At 46.4% G+C, this 19,749-nt stretch overlaps 1 protein-coding gene across 1 annotated transcript in view; it reads left to right on the forward strand.

Annotated features, from left to right (window-relative positions):
• Positions 1-4,936: 4,936 nt before the first annotated feature.
• The window catches only part of tns1b (tensin 1b), a 662,464-nt gene continuing 647,651 nt past the window's right edge, over positions 4,937-19,749 (forward strand). The window contains exon 1 of the mRNA XM_078552748.1: positions 4,937-4,999. Coding sequence (XP_078408874.1) covers positions 4,961-4,999 — 39 coding nt within the window. The 5' untranslated portion in view covers positions 4,937-4,960. The remainder of the gene's footprint in view (positions 5,000-19,749) is intronic.

Here is a 19,749-nt window from a genome sequence, read left to right on the forward strand (position 1 = left end):
CATACTTGCTCCTGTACTCAAGTCCTCTCACGATGAAGGGCAACATACCATTTGCCTTAACTGCTTGCTGCACTTGCATACTTGCTTTCAGTGATTGGTGTACAAGGACACCCAGTCCCTTTGTACATCAACATTTCCCAATCTATTACAATTTAAATAATACTCTGCCATTCTGTTTCTCCTACCGAAGTGGATAATGTCACACTTATCCACATTATACTACAGCTGCCATGCATTTGCCCACTCACTCAACCTGTCTAAATCACTTTGAAGTCTCTTAAAGCCCTCCTCACCACTCACATTCCCACCAAGTTTCAATCAAGTCTCAAACAGGCTAGAATTGTTCAAGCTCAAGTATAATTGGTGGATAGAAGTTTTATTTGTACAGCAACATCCTGCTTAAAGATAAAGTACTCTTCTGGAAGGGTAGTTACTTTTGTAATGTGACACAGCAAGATCCCAAATAATGTTCAGATAATCTGTTTTTGTGATGTGTATTGAGGGACAAATATTAGTCAAAACACAGTGGAGAACTCCTCTCTTCTTTAAATAGTGGCCATGGGATCTTTGACATCAATCTGAGAGGGCAGATGGGGCATATCTGAGATATTGCACCTCCATCACTGCAGCACTCCCTCAGTATCAATCCTGTGGCCGGGATTTTCCGTGCCCATTGGCATTGGGCGTGTTCGGTGGCGTGAGCGGACAATATAGCAAGAAGGCCAAAAATCGGTTTCATGACATCGTGAAACCAGTTTGCGATCGTCTGCTTCACCTGCTGATGGTGGGCCACATTCCCCACCATTGGATGGCAGGAACCTCATTGTAATACATCAGCATATAAGGCCAACCCGCCGGACTCACCCTCCCCCCGCTGGATCATCTGCCCACGTCAACAGGAAAACACGCCAGTGCAGAACATGTCTTGACATTTGTGGCATGCAGAAGTTGGAACTTACCACCAGGGCCTTGCTCACATCACGGATAGCCGAGGAGCAGGAGATGCTGGAGCCTGACAGCAATGGGATCCTAGAGCATGCTGGGTGGATTCAGATGGACTTGGCTCTGCTGCGAAGCAGCTCATGGAAGTTGGAAAGTCACTGTTGATGCTCACAACAGATGGATGGTCAAGGGGGTGGGAGAGGGGAGGAAGGAATGCAGAGAGGGGAGGAAGGAGTGCAGAAACGGGAGGGAGTAAGAGTGGAGGAAGTAGTAAGGATGGAGGAAGTGAGGAGGACTAAGGGGGAGAAGTGGCCCAGAGTGGGGAAGTGATGTCCATGCGAAAGTGCAAGGGAGGGGTCTGATGGGTCCATGGCTGCCTCCAGGAGAGCAAACTGAGGGTGGGCGTTGTACGAGGGAATGGTGAGAATGACTGAGGGTCAAGTGAGGCAAGAGAGTGAGGGTTTGACGGTAATGGTAGAAGGGAAGGCAAGGTCAATGTGGATGGGGTGGGATTTTGGGGAAGGAAGGGAATGTGCACATTCACTTGGATATCCCTGAAGGGAAAAGGTTGTGGCTGGTAGGTCACAGAGGAGAGTGGAAGGAGATGCCAGGGGGTTCAACTTTGATGGGGGAAAGGAAATGGGTGACTGGGGGAAGAGGAAAAAATGGGGGAGCGAAAGTAAAACTGAATTAGCACCATGCTGTCCAAATTGAAAGTGAAACGACAGTCATAATGGGCGAGATCTGGTGCTGCCTGGGAGTATGATCATTGGGTGGATGGAGATGCAGGTCAGCTCAGGTGGACAACTAAAAGTGAAACCCAGCAGGCAGCATTCAAAATGCTCTGGACATTGAGGTGAGTATGATACGTGAAGGATCTGTTTGCGTGGGAGAGTGCTTGCACGAAGCTCCGAAAGGCCCTCCCACAAACACACACTTCTCCCTTCAGGATCACTCATTGGCCAGCTGCTCCCTCTGCAGACAGAGGACGAGGTTGAGGGGCTCACAGGCAAAGCGGACTTGGAGGGAGAGGACAGACTCTCAGATTCCTGAGTGGAAAATCCGGGGGTGTCCATCTGCTGCTCCTCCTCTCTTCAGGTGCCTGACTCCTTGAGCAGAAGGGGCACCTAGAGGGACTTCGAGGTACCCAATTTCCCTCTTGCGTTGTCACTGCAGGAACTCACCCATGGCTCCCAAGATGGAATGCAGGTCTGCACACATCTCTGTGTTCTGCTGGACCAAGGTTTTCATAGCATCCACCATCTTCCCCTTGGAGACCTCCATATGGGCACATGTGGCCACCACTTCAGAGAACAGGGGGATGCACTCCTCTGACAGCTTCCAACAGTTATGTGTGATGTTCCCACGCCTTCTATTGACTCTCCATGGTGAATTGGAAGGCCAAATCTAGAGGCTCGTTATCTGACTCAGACCTCACAGATGCCTGATCCCCAGCAGTCTTCTGAGTGCCAGGGAGCTCAGCCGAACCTGCCTCCTACTGCTGCGGACATGTGTCCGTGCAGTGACCACCATATTGTGAACCTAAGCCTGCTCTAGATCTAGGCCCCACTGAGCTATGTGTCTCTGCGCTGGTGTAGGGCATGGGTAAGCACTGTGATGGGTCTTCCAGGCTGCTTATTTCCAGCTCTTCAATGGAGGAGGTGTCCTCTTGGCTAGAGGTGAGGATGTGGATGGAGCTGAGGGAATGGCTGGTTGAGGATGTTGATCGCTTGGCAGATCTCCCTGAGAACCAAAGTTTCTCCACCGATGCTGCCAGACCTGCTGAGTTTTTCCAGGTAATTCTGTTTTTGTTTTAGAGATATTTAGTGCTTGGCAGCAGAGTCAAAAGCAGGAGAGACAGCACTCACAGTTGCATTGAGAGAAGGATGATATGGTGCAGGATCCTCATTTGGGTGTTTGCTGCCGACCTCGCCATCACTGTAGGCACAGCCCATGTCGCCATCAGCCAGAGCGATGGCACATTCAAAGTGAGTGAGGGGCCTAATGTTGGCGAGTCCATCCCGGGCCTAGGACCTCCTCCTGCTGATGTGAGCAGACTTCTCCTGCATGAAAACAGATGGAGAGAGTGAGAGCAGGACACATGGCACTGTGTGGAATGTTTGTGTGGTGAACGGAGTCATGGATGGGATGAGGGCACGAGCATGAGGGGGTATGAGCCTGATGGAGATGTGTGGGTGTGTGAGAGAGTTAGTGGTGTGAGATCCCTGTGTATGTGTGATGGGTTTGTGAGTGTGAGTTGAGAGTGATGAGAAAAGTGAGTTACCCTGGCAGAATGGATGAGACCATTCATCCTGCCGCGGCACTGGGTGGCTGTCCTCTTTTGCAGGGCATTGGCGCTAACCACCACTGCCACCACCTCCCAAACTGGGTCAGTGAGGTTGCTGCCCATCCTGCACGGTGATCCTCCACTGCGTCCAACAGGTGCTTGAGGGACGCGTCTTTGAACCTGGGGGTCGCAGTCTTTTTGCCTTTCAGGGCCATATCTTCTTTGCAGCAGTCATGGACTGGAAGCACTGAGATGTGGGCGCGCGGCTGGACTTTGAATATGGTGGCCGGCTTGGTGAAGCGGCGAGGTGATGGCATGGTGGGCGAATGAGAGCCCGCCCACCGTGGAAACAGTGTGTTTCCCTGGAATGAAAAATTAATGTGGCGAGTTTGGGATGATATGATGTGAAAAGCTGCCATTGCAGCTGGTGGGTAAAATGTCATAGTACTGACCCTTTGACAGTGCAGTACTGCTCAGTACTGACCTTCCAACAGTGCAGCGCTGTTTCAGGAATTCAACCTGCATGTTAAAATGAACGGAAACTGCATTCTGACTTGCTGATGATCTGGTTTCCCTCTCCTCCTGCTCAGAATTTTAATTGATCCTATTGAGCAGATTAAGGCCTGGCCTTCCTAGCGTGGCAGCCCAAAGCTGTCAGAGCTGCTGTACTCTGAATCCCATAGGGTGGCAATGTTGAGCAGGAACTCAGACAGACAGATCCCCTCCAGTTCTGTAAGAAATGAAAATTTGGAGCTCATTTACTCTCTCTCTTCAAAATGTCTATAATCTGCTCACAATGATATACTGTCCCCTTAATCCTGTACCTCTGTTCTCTCATCAAACTCTTACATTTTTATTTCTGAATACTTATCCATTTCCCTTTAAGAAGTTATTATGGAATTTTCTTCCCTCTGTCTAAAACATTTCCTTTTAACCTCCCCATTGGTTCTTATCGTGCTGATTTTAAATTTAATATGGGACACCTCCCCTCCCCCAGTCTTTCCTCCATTTTACAATCTACACGGCTTTATAATTCCAAATTTGAGATTATCTAATGTCCACCATTCCCCACCCCCCCCCCCCCCCGCCACCCCCCTGCACTGCAACCTCAGCCCTTCATCTTAAACTCTTTTGTCTGGTGTGCTTTGATTAATTACCAGTTGAAAATACTCTGTTTGATCACAAAACTCCTCCTCGTCAGACATTGGGCATTAATAGAACCTATCACATCATTGGGAAGTGACAAAATATCCGTTCTCAGTTGAAGGAAATAATCCATAAAACTGGTTTTTCCTGCGTGGCTGAAATGACGAAGGTGAATCAGTGCCAAGCATGAGCTATTGGAGGAGTGTCAGTGTACCTATTAAGTGCTGTCCAGACCTTGGGCTGTCTCTCTGATCGTCTGTAACCACTGGATGGGGCTGTTCCACCACAAGAGCACTGAGTACAATGGCAGTGACACAGACCCCTCTCAAGGAGCCCAGCCCTCACACTGAGCAACAACCACAACTGCTTCCTTTACACAATCAGTTTTTAAACAGCCGGAAAAGGTGTTCATGTTTTAGTTCATCAACTCCACCATCTCCCTATATCCCTCAACACCACTTTTCCATGGTTCTTCCCATATCCCTCAAACCCACCTACCCACCTTCTCCCATATACCCCAATCCCACCCATTCACCTTCTCCCCATTTCCATTAACTCTGGTTTGGAATTTGTGTGTGTCGCAAAATGTGTGAATCCTGCGATAGGAGAACTGGCCATTCAGTGGTAAGATAAAAGTGTTGAATATCTTTAAGTTTGTGTAATTTACTTCTGTCTTTAGCAAGGAAGAAGATGCTGCCAAAGTTGAAATAAGAGGCAATGAAATACTGGATGGGCTAAAAGCTGATAAAGAGGAGGTATTAGAAAGGTTGGCTGCACTTAAAGTTGATATGTCACCAGGGTCAGATCAGATGCATCTGAGGATTTTGAGGGAAGTAAGGGTGGAAATTGCAGGGCAATGACCATAATCCTCCTTAGATCCAGGGGTGATGCTAGAGGACTGGAGAATTGCAAATGTTACACCATTGTTCAAAAACAGCCCAGCAACTACAGGCCAGTCAGTTTTATTTCTGTGTGGGATGGGGGTGGTGTCGGGGGGTTGGGGGGTGGTGGGGTGTGCGGAGGTGGGGGCTGGGAAGCTTTTAGAAACAATAATCTGGGACAAATTAAGAGTCACTTGGAGAAGAATGGATTAATTAAATGAAAGTCAGCACAGACTTGTTAATTAATTTGCTGGAGAATTTTGAAGAGGTAGCAGAGTGCAATGCTGTTGATGTGATGTACATGGATTTCCAAAAGGCATTTGATAAAGTGCTGCACAACAGACTTGGGCAAAGTTATAGCTCATGGAATAAAAAGGAAAGTAACAACATGGATATGAAATTGGCTAAGCAACAGGAAACAGTAGAGATGAATGTTTGTTTTTCAGACTAGAGGAAGGTTTACAGTGGGGCTCCCCAGGGGTCAGTGTTAGGACCTGCTGTTCCTGATATATAGTAATGATTTAGATTTGGGTGTACAGGGTACAATTTCAAAATTTACAGATGACAAAACCTGGAAGTATTGTGAAATTTGAGGAGGATAGTGTTAAACTTAAAGAGGAGGTAGACAAGTTGGTGGAATGGGCGGACACATGATAGATGAAACTTAATGCAGAGAAGTGTGATGTGATATATTTGGTTGGAAGAATGCAGAGAGAAAATATCAAATAAAGGGGACATTTCTAAAGGGTGTGCAGGAGCAGTGGGACCAGGGTGTATATGTGCATAAATCATTGAAGGTGGTAGGACAGGTTGAGAGTACAGTTAATAAAACATACGGCTTCATCAATAAAAGCAGAAAGTACAAAAACTAGGAGGTGAGAATGAATCTGTATAAAACACTGGTTCAGCCTCAACTGGAATATTGCGTTCAGTTCTGGGTACTGCACTTTGGGAAGGATGCAAAGTCATCAGAGAGAATGAAGAAAAGATTCACGAGAATGGTTCCAGGGATGAGGGACTTCAGTTACTTAGATTGGAGAAGCTGGGGTTGTTCTCCTTGGAGAAGAGAAGGCTGAGTGGAGATTTAATAGAAGTGTTCAAAATCATGAGGGGTCTAGACAGAGCAGCAATGAGAAACTATTCTCATTGGTGGAAGGATTGAGAACTAGAGGGCACTAATTTAAAGTGACTGGCAAAAGAACCAAAGGAGACATGAGGAAAAACTATTTTATGCAGTGAGCGGTTAGGATCTGGAATGCACTGGGGATGTGATGGAGGCAAATTCAATCATGGCTTTCAAAAAGGAATTGAATAAGCACCTGAAGAGAAAGAAAGTTGCATTGCTACGGTAAAAAAGCATGGAAATGGCACTAGGCAAGGTGCTCTTGTAGAGAGCCAGCATGGACATGATGGGCCAAATGGCCTCCTTCTGTGCTGTAACTATTTTATGATTCTGTGACCTGTGTTCAATCTAATCCTTTTGATTCTGAGTTTTCCACACATCTTACTGTTGATTCTCAGTCAAAATTCAATTGTTCACTATGATCATTTCCAAGAACCTTGAGGATGTCTTTCTCCCAGGAGAGAGACCTTTCAGTCTTGTGCTGACCTACCTTGTACTGAACAATATTCACTCATTGTCTCTCCTCAGCCTAACTTTAGTTAACATCCTGTCTATGTGTTGAGTGCTTGTTGAGCAATGGCCTGGGGATGTAAATAATCAGTTCTTTGATCTGAGCTGAAGAGTTAACAGGAGTTTTGAAACACTGATCAGGGCATAGCTTCTATCCACAACTCAAGTGAAAATGGTGATAAGTGTGTGAAGACCACCCCTAAAATGTAATGGTCTTCAATAAATAGATAATTCGTGGGCAATGTAAAGAGTGTTCCATACTTGGCCAGGCTGAATGTTCCATTCATATGTGTCCCATTATAGGATTATCTTGTCTTCAGAAATTTGGGTCTATTATTTGTGACATTTCCTTCATCTCCCCTTCTCTGGGTGCTTGCTCTGGCTTGGATTCTGGTTTCTTGCTGCATTCCAAATCTGGGTTTGAGGATCATTATATATTCTCAATGGGCCATTCCCACTCACAACCTCAGAAAAATGAACTTAGAAACAGGAGGGGATCATTCAGCTTCTTGAGCCTGTTGCACAGAAACAGGAAGCCGCCATTCAGCCCCTTGAGCCTGCTCAGCCATTCAATCAGATTATGGATGTTTTGTACCTCAAATCCATTTATCCACCTTTGCTCCATATCCCTGCATACCCTTAGCCAACAAAAATCTGAGCCTTGAAAGCTCCAATTGACTCCCAGCATCAGCAGCCTGTGGGGTAGAGATTTCCAGATTTCCACTGCCCTTTGTATAAAAAAGTGCTTCCTGACATCATCCCTGAACAAACTGGCTCTAATTTTAAGGTTTTTCCCCCTTGTTCTGGACTCCCCAAAAAGAGGAAATAATTTCTCTGTTTATTCTATTGAAACCCTTTATCATTTTTAAAACCAAAATAGATCACATCCTAATCTTCTAAACCCAAGAGAATACAAGCCAAGTTTATGCAACCTGTCCTCAGCTTCCTGAAGGAGAATTGGCATCAAATGAATGCCTGATGGTTGTCTGGCTGTCAAGCCAATGCAATGGTAGGTTGACCCAGGCCCATTGGATAATCTTTCTTGCAGATCACAATGTATTCACTGTGATCCTTCCAAAATCAAAACAAAATGTTATATAAACCCATTTATTACCCATCCCTAGTTGCCCTAATTCAGAGGGCATTTAAGAGCCGACCACATTGTGGGTCTGGAGTCACATGTAGGCCAGAGCTGGTAAAGACAGCAGACTTCCTTCCCTAAAGGACATTAGTGAACCAGATGGGTTTTTACGACAATCAACAACAATTTCATGGTCATCATTAGACTTTTAATTCCAGATTTTTATTTAATTCAAGTCCCACCATTTGCCGAGGCGGGATTCGAACTGAGATCCCCAGAACATTACCCTGGGTGTCTGGATTACTAGACCAGCGACAATACTACTACACCTTCACCTCCCCATTAACCAGCTGGGATATGGATACTTCTGGTCCAGGCATTGTCAGTTCAAATTTTCTGTAGGCTCAGAGAGGGATGGGGAAGAATTTTACGGTCGGTGAGCGGGGGCGGGGCCCACTCGCCGACGCATAAAATGAAGCACGATGATGTCGGGCGGGCGTCCCGACGTCATCTCGCGTCATTTAGATTTTCAGTTCAGCGGGTGCGCAGCTGACTCGGCTGTGCGCCTGCTGAACTGTCAAAGGCCTAATAAGGCCTGTTAAAAACTAATTAAAACAGTTAAATGAGCTGCCCCTCTAACCGTAAGGTTGTTGGGCAGGCGAAGAACCCAGGCGGCTTTCGTATTTTTCATGAAACCTCATCCACGGGCGGGATGAGGTTTCATGAAGGGTTTTAAAATTCAATAAAATTTTTTTTAAAATTTCATATACATGTCCCAGCTCATGTGACACTGCCACATGAGGGGACATGTCTTATAATATTTTGTTTTCTGTATTTAGCTTTTAAAATCTTTAACTAATCTCCTTGAGGCACCTCAGGGAGATTTCTGTGCTCTTTCGCGCACATGTGCAAAATAGCTCAGGTCCCAACTCAGGGAATTCCCCCCACCCGCACAAGGAGTGCACAGCGCTTCCGGGCGAGTGTCATGCTGGGTGGGCCTTAACTGGCCTGCCCACGTAAAATGGCGGCACGCACCTGATTGGGAGCGCTAATCGGGTGCGTGCTCGCTCCCGCCCGCCCCCGCTCAACCCCCCCTGGACGGGGGGAAAATTCAGCCCATGGAGAAGTTGGTTGTGTCTGAGGCAGTCTCAAGTAATCTTTGGTATAGCAGAGTAGTTTAGGTGTCTGGAATTCGCTGCCAGAGGAGGTGGTGGAAGCAGGTACGATAGTGGTGTTTAAGAGGCAGCTTGACAAATACATGAATAGGATGGGAATAGAGGGATACGGATCCCGGAAGTGCAAAATGTTTTAGTTGACGGGCAATATGATCGGAGCAGGCTTGGAGGGCCGAAGGGCCTGTTCCTGTGCTGTACTTTTCTTTGTTCTTTGTTCTTAGCATCAGTAAGTTAAGCTGGATCTATGTTGGGTAAGAGTATCAAAGGTTAAATAAAGCAGGTAAATGAGTTGAGATACAGGTCAGCCATGATCTAACGGAATGCCAGAACAGGCTTGAGGGGTTGAATGGCTTCTTCCTGTTCCTGTGTTTCAAACAGGAGGTATGAATAATGTGCAGAATAACCACAAACAAGCCTCAGTTTCAGGGGATAAGATCTACAAAGACAACAGGGGACCTGACTGCTAGAATATTAGCTACGAAATTGGACCTGCCCAAATAGTGATGCCGGACGAGGTTTAACTTCCAGAAAAGGTTGACCCTCTGGAGTTTATATCTGCTGAACTGGTCACCTGATTGAAGGATATCATTGCCCTTGAGAGGGATAAAGATTTGGAGTATTAGGAATTTCAGCTGTGATTAAAGGTTAAGGATATTGGGCTAGTGTTATTTGGAAATGAGACTTCAAAGTGATTTAATTATGATATACTGCTGTCTTTAATCTGCATTAATGACTTGGATTTGGGCATACAGGACAGTTTCAAAATTTGCAGATGACACGAAACTTGGAATGTAGTAATGTGAGGAGGATAGTGATCAGCTTCATGAAGACAGAAACAAGCTGGTGGAATGGGCAGATACATAACAGAGGAATTTGAATGCAGAAAAAATGTAAAGTGATACATTCTGGTAGGAAAAATAAGGGGAGACAATAAATTTTAAATGGGTTATAAAAAGAGACTGCGGGTGTTTGTGCACAGATCATTGAGGATGGCAGGGCAGGTTAACAAAGCAATTGATAAAGCTTACAGGATTCTGGACATTATAAATAAAAACATAGAATATAAAAGCCAGGAAATTACCCTAAATGTTTATAAAACACTTGTTAAACCCTAGCTGGGCTATTGTGTCCAATTCTGGGCACCACATCATAGGAAGGTCTTGGAGAGGGTGCGGAGGAGATTTACTAGAAAGGGACCAGGGATGAAGGACTTCAGTTAATGTGGAGGGGTTTTGATAAATAAAGAGAAACTATTTCCAGTGACAAAGATTGATAATCACAGGGCATCAGGTAAACACTTGAAGGGGAAAAGATTGCATGATACAAGGAAAGGGCTGGAGGAATGGGACTAACTGGATTCTCTTCAAAAGAGCTAGGGGAGACTTGATGGACCAAATAGTTACCTTCTGTGCTTGGCTTTTCTATGATTCTAAGAAGGATGCTGGGCAGAGTTGATCTGAACAAATTATTCCATGCAATGAAGGGTTCAAATAACAGGGTAAGTGGGTTGGGGTTTGTCTGTGGCAATGGGGGGGATAGGGGGAGAAGCTGGGGTCCAGGGGAAAGGCGAGTAGGTGAGAATTGAGGGATATGGGGAGAAGGTGGGGATTGAGGAGCAAGAGTAGGCCATTCGGCATATTGAGCCTGCTCTGCCTTTTAATGCAATCATGGCTGATCATCCACTTCAATGCCTTTCCCCCCCCGCCCCATACTATCCCCATATTCCTTTATGTCATTGGTATTTAGAAATGTGTCAATCTCTGCTTTAAACATACTCAATGACTGCGCTTCCACAGCCCTCTGGAGTAGAGAATTCCAAAGATTCACAAACCTCTGAGTGAAAAAAAAACTCCTTATCTCAGTCCCAAGTGGCTTCCTCCTTATTTTGAAATTGTGTCCCCTGTTTCTAGACTCCCCAACCAGGGAAGGCTGAGAACTATGTAGATCCTCCCTTACTAATGTACTGATCCCATCCCTTATTATCAGCTCAACACCCACCCCTTTTCCTTTTTGCCTGTCCTTCCTAAATGTCAAATATTCTTGAATATTCAGTTCCCAGTCTCAGTCACCCTGTAGTCATGTTTCTGTAATGGCAGTTAGGTCTTACCCATTTACCTCTATTTGTGCCTTTAAATCATCTACCTTTTTGCAAATGCTACATGCATTCAGGTGGAGTGCCCTTAACTTTGTTTTTTTGTCATTATTTTGCATTCTAAGTCTAGTTGATGCTCACCTTTGTTTCACCTGCCTTATAATTTTGCTTGCTAGTTTTCTACTTCCTGTTACCAGCTTTACTTCCTTCCACTTTTAGCTGTCCCTCAGATTCCCACCCCCCTGACAAGCTAATTTAAACCCTTCCAAACACCACGAGCAAATCTCCCTGTGAGGATATTAGCCCCAGCCCAAGGTGTAAACCATCCACATTGTAGAGGTCCCACCTCCCCCAGAACCAGTCCCAATACCTCAAATCTGATGCCCTCCCTCCTACACCAATTCTCTAGCCACATGTTTAATCACTCAATCCTCCTATTCCTATGTTCACCACTCATTGGGAGTAATCTGAGGTTAGTTCTCTTGAGGTCCCCCCTTCCTGTACAGCTGAGCCACCCTTGGTGCCATGGACTTGAGTCTGGCTACATTCCCCTGAGGAACCATCACCCTCATCTAAGGAGGCTTGGTGAGTTTCTGCTGTGCATCTTGTATATGGTACACACTGCTGCTGATGTTCATCAGTGGTGGAGGGAGTGAATGTTTGTGGAAGGGGTTCCAATCAAGCGGGCTGCTTTGCTTCGATGGTGTCAAGCTTCTTGAGTGTTGTTGGAGCTGTACTCATCCAGGCAAGTGGAGAGTATTCCATCACACTCCTGACTTGTGCCTTGTAGATGGTGGACAGGCTTTGTGGAGTCAGGAGGTGAGTTATTCGTTGCAGGTTTCCTAGCCTCTGACCTGCCCTTGTAGCCACAGTATTTATATGGTTAGTACAGTTCAGTTTCTGGTCAATAGTAACCCCCAGGATCTTTATAGACCCATTGGATCTTGGGAAATTTGGGGAGACACTGGGTAGATGGGATTGAGGGATATGGGGTGAAGGTGGATAGGTGGGATTGAGGGAAATGGGGAGAGGGTAGGTTGGTGGGATTGAGGGATATGGGGTAAAGGCGGGTAGATGGGATTGAGGGATATGGCATGTTGATAGTATTTAGTAGAAACAATCAATTTGTTGTTTCTAAACATCCTTTTCAATTGTTTAGTAAATCTGGTCTCCTCAGCTTCCCCAGTGGCTCAGTGTTTGTGTGCATTGTGGAACTGAATGATTCTGCTGTATCCTGGTTTTTATACTCTGTACCATACAGCCTAGAAGCAAATAAATCAATCAACATTCACACTCCTAACTACTGCCTGTGTGTGTGCAAGTGTGTGTGTGCGAGAGCGAATGAGTGCAAGTGCGAGAGTGTGACACCATGTCCGAGTGTAACGTGTGTGTGTGCACACTCTGGTGAAGCTCACTGTGCTGTCTGTGAGCAGAGTTGATGATTCTAACATAATCCATTCTTCCAGGCAATTTACAGAATGATTTGCCTGGACCCTCGCCAGTCACTTCTTACTTTTACCTTTTCTTTTGTTTCCTCGAGCTAAACATCCTGGGCTTCTCGCGAATCAGAAATCCGAATCACTTTGATAAGGCTGCCTCCAGGCTGGGGATTTGGTTGAGCTGACTGTACAAACTGGTCCTGGAAGAAAAGAGGGAGGGAGTGCTGGTGGGGAGTGTGCATCACTCACTAAATATAAAACCTGCTTTCCTCTCCACCTAGCAATCGCTGAACTTTCACTAGGATACAACCCCACAGACTGCTCACATACCCCACTACCTAGGCCAAGTTGGCTGCTCTGGAAGTGTGAGCCCAGACATAGGGTGATGGTTGACATTTTGATGACAGAAGACTTCATAGCTGACCTCATCGTGTTCTACCAGTCTGTTTACCCATGTCTCTCTCTGACCCAGGTATCACTGGACAGTGATCAGGAGCAGGAAACCCTGGGTGATTTCCCCCTCTCTCTCTAACACAGAATCACAGTGCAGAAGAGGCCCTTTGGTCCAATGAGTCTGCACCGACACGTGAGAAACACCTGACCTACCTACCTAATCCCATTTACCAGCACTTGGCCCATAGCCTTGAATGTTATGACGTGCCAAGTGCTCATCCAGGTACTTTTTAAAGGATGTGAGGCAACCCGCCTCCACCACCCTCCCAGGCAGTGCATTCCAGACTGTCACCACCCTCTGGATAAAAATGTTTTTCCTCACATCCCCCCTATACCTCCTGCCCCTCATCTTAAACTGATGCCCCCTTGTGACTGACCCTTCAACTAAGGGGGACAGCTGCTCCCTATCCACCCTGTCCATGCCCCTCATAATCTCGCACACCTCGATCAGGTCGCCCCTCAGTCTTCTCTGCTCCAATTAAAACAACCCAAGTCTATCCAACCTCTCTTCATAACTTAAATGTTTCATCCCAGGCAACATCCTGGTGAATCTCTTCTGCACCCCCTCCAGTGCAATCACATCCTTCCTATAATGTGGCGACCCAGAACTGCACACAATACTCCAGCTGTGGCCTCACCAAGGTTCTATACAACTCCAACATGACCTCCCTACTTTTGTAATCTATGCCCAGATTGATAAAGGCAAGTGTCCCATATGCCTTTTTCATCACCCCTCCGCTTTCAGAGATATATGGACACACACGCCAAGGTCCCTTTGTTCCTCAGAGCTTCCTAGTGCCATGCTGTTCATTGTCAAATTACTTCTTCCAAAGTGTATCACCTCACACTTTTCAGGGTTAAATTCCATCTGCCACTTATCTGCCCATTTGACCATCCTGTCTATATCTTCCTGTAGCCCAAGACACTCAACCTCACTGTTAAGCACCCGGCCAATCTTTGTGCCATCCGCAAACTTACTAATCCTAACCCCTACATAGTCACCTATATCATTTAAATAAATGACAAATAATAGGGGACCCAGCACAGATCCCTGTGGTATGCCACTGGACATTGGCTTCCAGTCACTAAAGCATCCTTCTGTCATCACCCTCTGCCTCCTACAACTAAGTCAATTTTGAATCCACCTTACAAATTACCCTGTATCCTATGTGCATTTGCCTTCTTTATAAGTGTCCCATGTGGGACCTTGTCAAAGGCTTTGCTGAAATCCATATAAACTACATCAAGTGCACTACCCTCATCTACACACCTAGTCACCTCCTCAAAATATTCAATCAAATTTGTTAGGCATGACCTCCCTCTGACAAAGCCATGCTGACTATCCCTGATCAAACCTTGCCTTTCCAAGTGGAGATAGATACTCTCCTTCAGAACTTTCTCCAATATTTCCCTACCACTGATGTGAGACTCACTGGCCTGTAGTTCCCTGACTTATCTCTACAACCCTTCTTAATAGCGGAACCACATTAGCTGTTCTCCAGTCCTCTGGCACCTCCCCCGTGACCAGAGAAGAATTAAAAATTTGGGTCAGAGCCCCTGCGATCTCCTCCCTTGCCTCCCTCAGTAGTCTGGGACCCAAATCATCCAGACCTGGAGATTTGTCCACTTTTAAGCCTGCCAGCACCTCCAATACCTTGTCACTCCCTATATCAATTTGCTTAAGAACCTTGCAGTCTCTCTCCCCGAAATTGATACCTTCATCCTCATTCTCTTGGGTGAAGACGGACGTGACGTATTCATTCAACACTCTAGCGATGTCCTCTGGCTCCACCCATAGATTGCCCCCTTGGCCCCTAATGGGCCTTACTCTTTCCCTGGTCACCCTCTTCCCATTGATATACGTATAGAGTACCTTGGGATTTTCCCTACTTTTACCAGCCAGAGCTTTCTCATATCCCCTCTTTGCTCTCCTAATTGCTTTCTTAAACTCCACCCTGCACTGTCTGTACTCCACTAAAGCCTCTGCTGATTTGCTTCCCTTGTACCTGCTAAAAGCCTCTCTTTTCCTTCTCAACGTAACCTGAATATCTCTGGTCATCCATGGTTCTCTGGGCTTGTTACTCCTTCCTATCACCCTAGAGGGAACATGTTGAGCCTGTAATCTCCCCATTTCCTTTTTGAACACTGTTCCTCTGTAGATTTCCCCACAAGTAACTGTTCCCAGTTGGCCAGATCCTGCCTTATTTTACTAAAATCCACTCTTCCCCCAATCCAAAACATTTTTTTGCAACTTGTCGATTTCTTTGTCCATAACAAACTTAAACTGTACCATGTTGTGGTCGCTATCACTAAAATGCTCACCGACCACCACCTCAGCCACCCGTCCGGCTTCATTCCCCAGAATTAGGTTCAGCAATGCACTGTCCCTTGTTGGACCCTCTACATATTGACCTAAAAATTTCTCCCGTACACATTTCAAGAAATCCACTTCATCCAAGCCCTTAACACCATCTCTATCCCAATCAATGTTGGGAAAGTTGAAATCATCTAATATAATTATCCTATTGTTATTCTTTTTACACACCTCCACAAATTGTGCACATATTTGCCCCTCAATTTCCCGCTGACTATCTGGGGGTCTATAATAAACACCTTATAATGTGGTTGCCCCTTTTTTATTCCTAAGCTCTACCCACAAAGCTTCATTCGATGTCCCCTCCAAGATATCATCTCTCCTTACTGCAGTAACTGACTCCTTAAATTAGTTAAAACTCCTCCCAACAGCACTAGCAAACCCGCCTGCAACGATGTTAGTCCCGCTCTGGTTCATATGTCGACCGTCCCACTTGTACAGGTCCCACCTTCCCCAGAAACGGTCCCAGTGATCCAGGAATCTAAAACCCTCCCATCTGCACCAACTCTTAAGCCACGTATTCATCTGCGCTATTCTCCTATTTCTGAGCTCGCTAGCACGTGGCACTGGGAGTAATCCAGAGATTACAACCCGAGAGGTCTTGCTTTTTAGTCTACTTCCTAACTCCCTGAATTCTTGATGCAAGACCTCATCCCTCTTTCTACCTATGTCATTGGTACCAACATGTACCATGACCTCTGCCTTATCACCCTCCCCCTTCAGGATGCCCTGCAGCCATTCAATGACATCCCAGACCCTGGCACCAGGGAGGCAACATACCATCCTGGAGTTACGTTGACGGCCACAGTAGCACCTATCTGTTCCCCTGACTATAGAATCCCCTATTACTATTGCTCTTCCTCCCTTCCTCCCCTCCTGTACAGACAGGCTGCTTGTGGTGCCAGAAGCTTGGCACTCCCTGGAGGAACCAGCCTCCAAAACAGAATACCGATTTGCGAGCGAGACCCCAGGGGACTCCTGAACTACCTGACTGTTTATCTTGGACTGCCTGGTGGTCATCCATTCCCTTCCTTCCTCAAGTCCCTTCATCTGTGGTGTGACCACTTCTCTAAACATGCTATCCACGATGCTCTCAGACTCACGGATGCTCCACAGTGTCCCCAGCCACCGTTCCAGCTCTGAAACCCGAGCTTCCAGGAGCTGCAGCTGGACACACTTCCTGCACACATGCTGGTCCCGGGCACTGGGAATGTACCTGACTTCCAACATGGAGCACAAGGAGCACACCACAGCTTTGAGCGCTCCTGCCATGACTTATCCCTTTAAATTAAACCTTTTAAGTCAATTACTCTAGGGCCTTTCTTTCCTGATCCTCATTACTGTGGAATATACAAACTGTAAACCTCTAACCTAGGGGCTCAGTAAACAGTGATCAGCAGCAGGAAATCTGGCTGATTTACCCTCTCTCACTAACCCATAGTCACTGGACCGTGATCAGGAGCAGGAACCCTAGCTGATTCCCCCTTTCTCTCTAACCCAGGAGGCAGTGACGCTATTTTTAAAATTTCATTCTTGGCCTTTGAGTGCTGCTGGCAAGGCCAAAATTTATTGCCCATCCGTAATTGCTTTTGAGAAGGTGGTGCTGAGCTGCCTTTTGAATCGCTGCAGTCCATGTGGTGTAGATACACCCAGAGTGCTATTAGGTAGGGAGTTCCAGGATTTTGATCCAGCAACAGTGAAGGAACAGCGATATATTTTCAAGTCAGGATGGTGCGTGGCTTGAAGGGGAGCTTGTAGATGGTGGTATTGCCATGCATTTGCTGCCCTTCTCCTTCTAAGTAGTAGAGGTTGCGAGTTTGGAAAGTGCTGTCGAAGGAGCTGTTGTGAGTTGCTGCAGTGCATCTTGTAGATGGTACACACTGCTGCCACTGTGCATCAGTGGTGGAGGGAGTGGATGTTTAACGTGGTGGATGGGGTGCCAATCTGCTTTGCCCTGGAGGGAGTTGAGCTTCTTGAGTGTTGTTGAATTTAAACTCACTATATCGCAATCAATTCATCTGGGATCAGGCAACTCATCAGTGACACGGGGTTAGAATTGGGTCATGTGAATTTTTCAGTTTCCCAGTGATCACAGCAGTATCAGGGAAAGAGCTGCCATCATTCAGTCCTGACTGGAAGAATTATTTCTCATGAGAGGACAGAGTGTAAATAAAATGACAAGTATCATGTAGATTGAGATGGGACACATTCAGCTCTGTGCCCTGACTGATGGGATGAAAGTCTCCTTCCCTCTGCCAGATAACCAACTGGTCAGTTCATGTGACAAGAGAATTGTTCAGTGTGAGCATCAAAATGATTTAGACTAACCCTGATAGAGCTGATTCTGGATCTTCAACCAATGATCGTCATTGGAACAGAGGATTTGCTGATCGATGGAAGGCAAGATCTCTCTAGATCACCTTTTAACCATCCTGTTAGTCACACAATACAATGGTAATGGAGTTATTGACTGATCACAGTGATCAATTTCTATCAATGAGTCTATGACACACTCAGACATGAGGTGAGGAAAACCCTCAGTGATGGAGAGCTTTGGGAACCATAGGCTCAAAGTCACCTGTTCTCACTAAGCATGTTACACTCACCACAGGTCACGCCTCAAGTTCCTCATGGACTGTAATCCCAAAGAAGAATTTTCTGAAATTATACTACTCTACATTTTGAATGGATCAACACTAACTATTTCCACCATCCCACAAGTGAGCCTGATCCAGCAATTGACAACCCACCCACTCCCTGATATAATGGGCCTGATATTAACTCTTTATGGGGTATGTGGAACATTCCTTGTTCCAGTCCTACTCCGGCCCCCTCCCACAACTCTTTCTCCGGTACATCAATGATTACTTCGGTGCTGCTTCATGCTCTCGTCGGGACCTGGAAAAATTTATTAATTTTGCTTCCAATGTCCACCCCTCCATCATTTTCACATGGTCCATCTCTGACATTTCTCTTCCCTTCCTTGACCTCTCTGTCTCAATTTCTGGTGATAGACTGTCCACCAATATCCATTACAAGCCTACCGACTCCCACAGCTACCTCGACTACAGCTCCTCACACCCCGCTTCCTGTAAGGATTCTATCCCATTCTCTCAGTTCCTTCGCCTCCGTCGCATCTGTTCTGATGACGCTACCTTCAAAAACAGCTCCTCTGACATGTCCTCCTTCTTCCTTAACCGAGGTTTTCCACCCACGGTCGTTGACAGGGCCCTCAACCGTGTCCGGCCCATATCCCGCGCATCCACCCTCACGCCTTCTCCTCCCTCCCAGAAACATGATAGGGTCCCCCTTGTCCTCACTTATCACCCCACCAGCCTCCGCATTCAAAGGATCATCCTCCGCCATTTCCGCCAACTCCAGCATGATGCCACCACCAAACACATCTTCCCTTCACCCCCCCTGATGGCATTCCATAGGGATCGTTCCCTCTGGGACACCCTGGTCCACTCCTCTATCACCCCCTACTCCTCAACCCCCACCTATGGCACCTCCCCATGCCCACGCAGAAGATGCAACACCTGCCTCTTCACTTCCTCTCTCCTCACCGTCCAAGGGTCCAAACACTCCTTTCAAGTGAAGCAGCATTTCACTTGCATTTCCCCTAACTTAGTCTACTGCATTCGTTGCTCCCAATGCGGTCTCCTCTACATTGGAGAGACCAAACGCAAACTGGGCGACTGCTTTGCAGAACACCTGCGGTCTGTCTGCAAGAAAGACCCAAACCTCCCTGTCGCTTGCCATTTTAACACTCCACCCTGCTCTTTTGCCCACATGTCTGTCCTTGGCTTGCTGCATTGTTCCAGTGAAGCCCAACGCAAACTGGAGGAACAGCACCTCATCTTCCGACTAGGCACTTTACAGCCTTCCGTGCTGAATATTGAATTCAACAACTTTAGATCTTAAACTCCCCCTCCCCCCATCTCCATCCCGTTTCTTCCCCCTCCCCCCACTTTAAAAAAAAAAATTTATATAGATTCTTCTTTTCCCACCTATTTCCATTATTTTTAAATCTACAACCAATACCTTGTTAGTCTCTCCACCCCACCCCCACTAGAGCTGTACCTTGAGTATCCTGCCATCCATTCTTAATTAGCACTTTTCTTAGATAATATCACCACCTTCAACACCTCTTTGATCCTTTTGTCTGTGACATCTTTTGGTTATCTGCTCCTATCACTGCTTGCTTGTCCCCACAACGACCCCACCCTCAACTTCTCTCTCTCCC

This window comes from Cetorhinus maximus, chromosome 11 (assembly GCF_964194155.1).
Source record: "Cetorhinus maximus chromosome 11, sCetMax3.hap1.1, whole genome shotgun sequence".
Taxonomy (NCBI): Eukaryota; Metazoa; Chordata; class Chondrichthyes; order Lamniformes; family Cetorhinidae; genus Cetorhinus; species Cetorhinus maximus.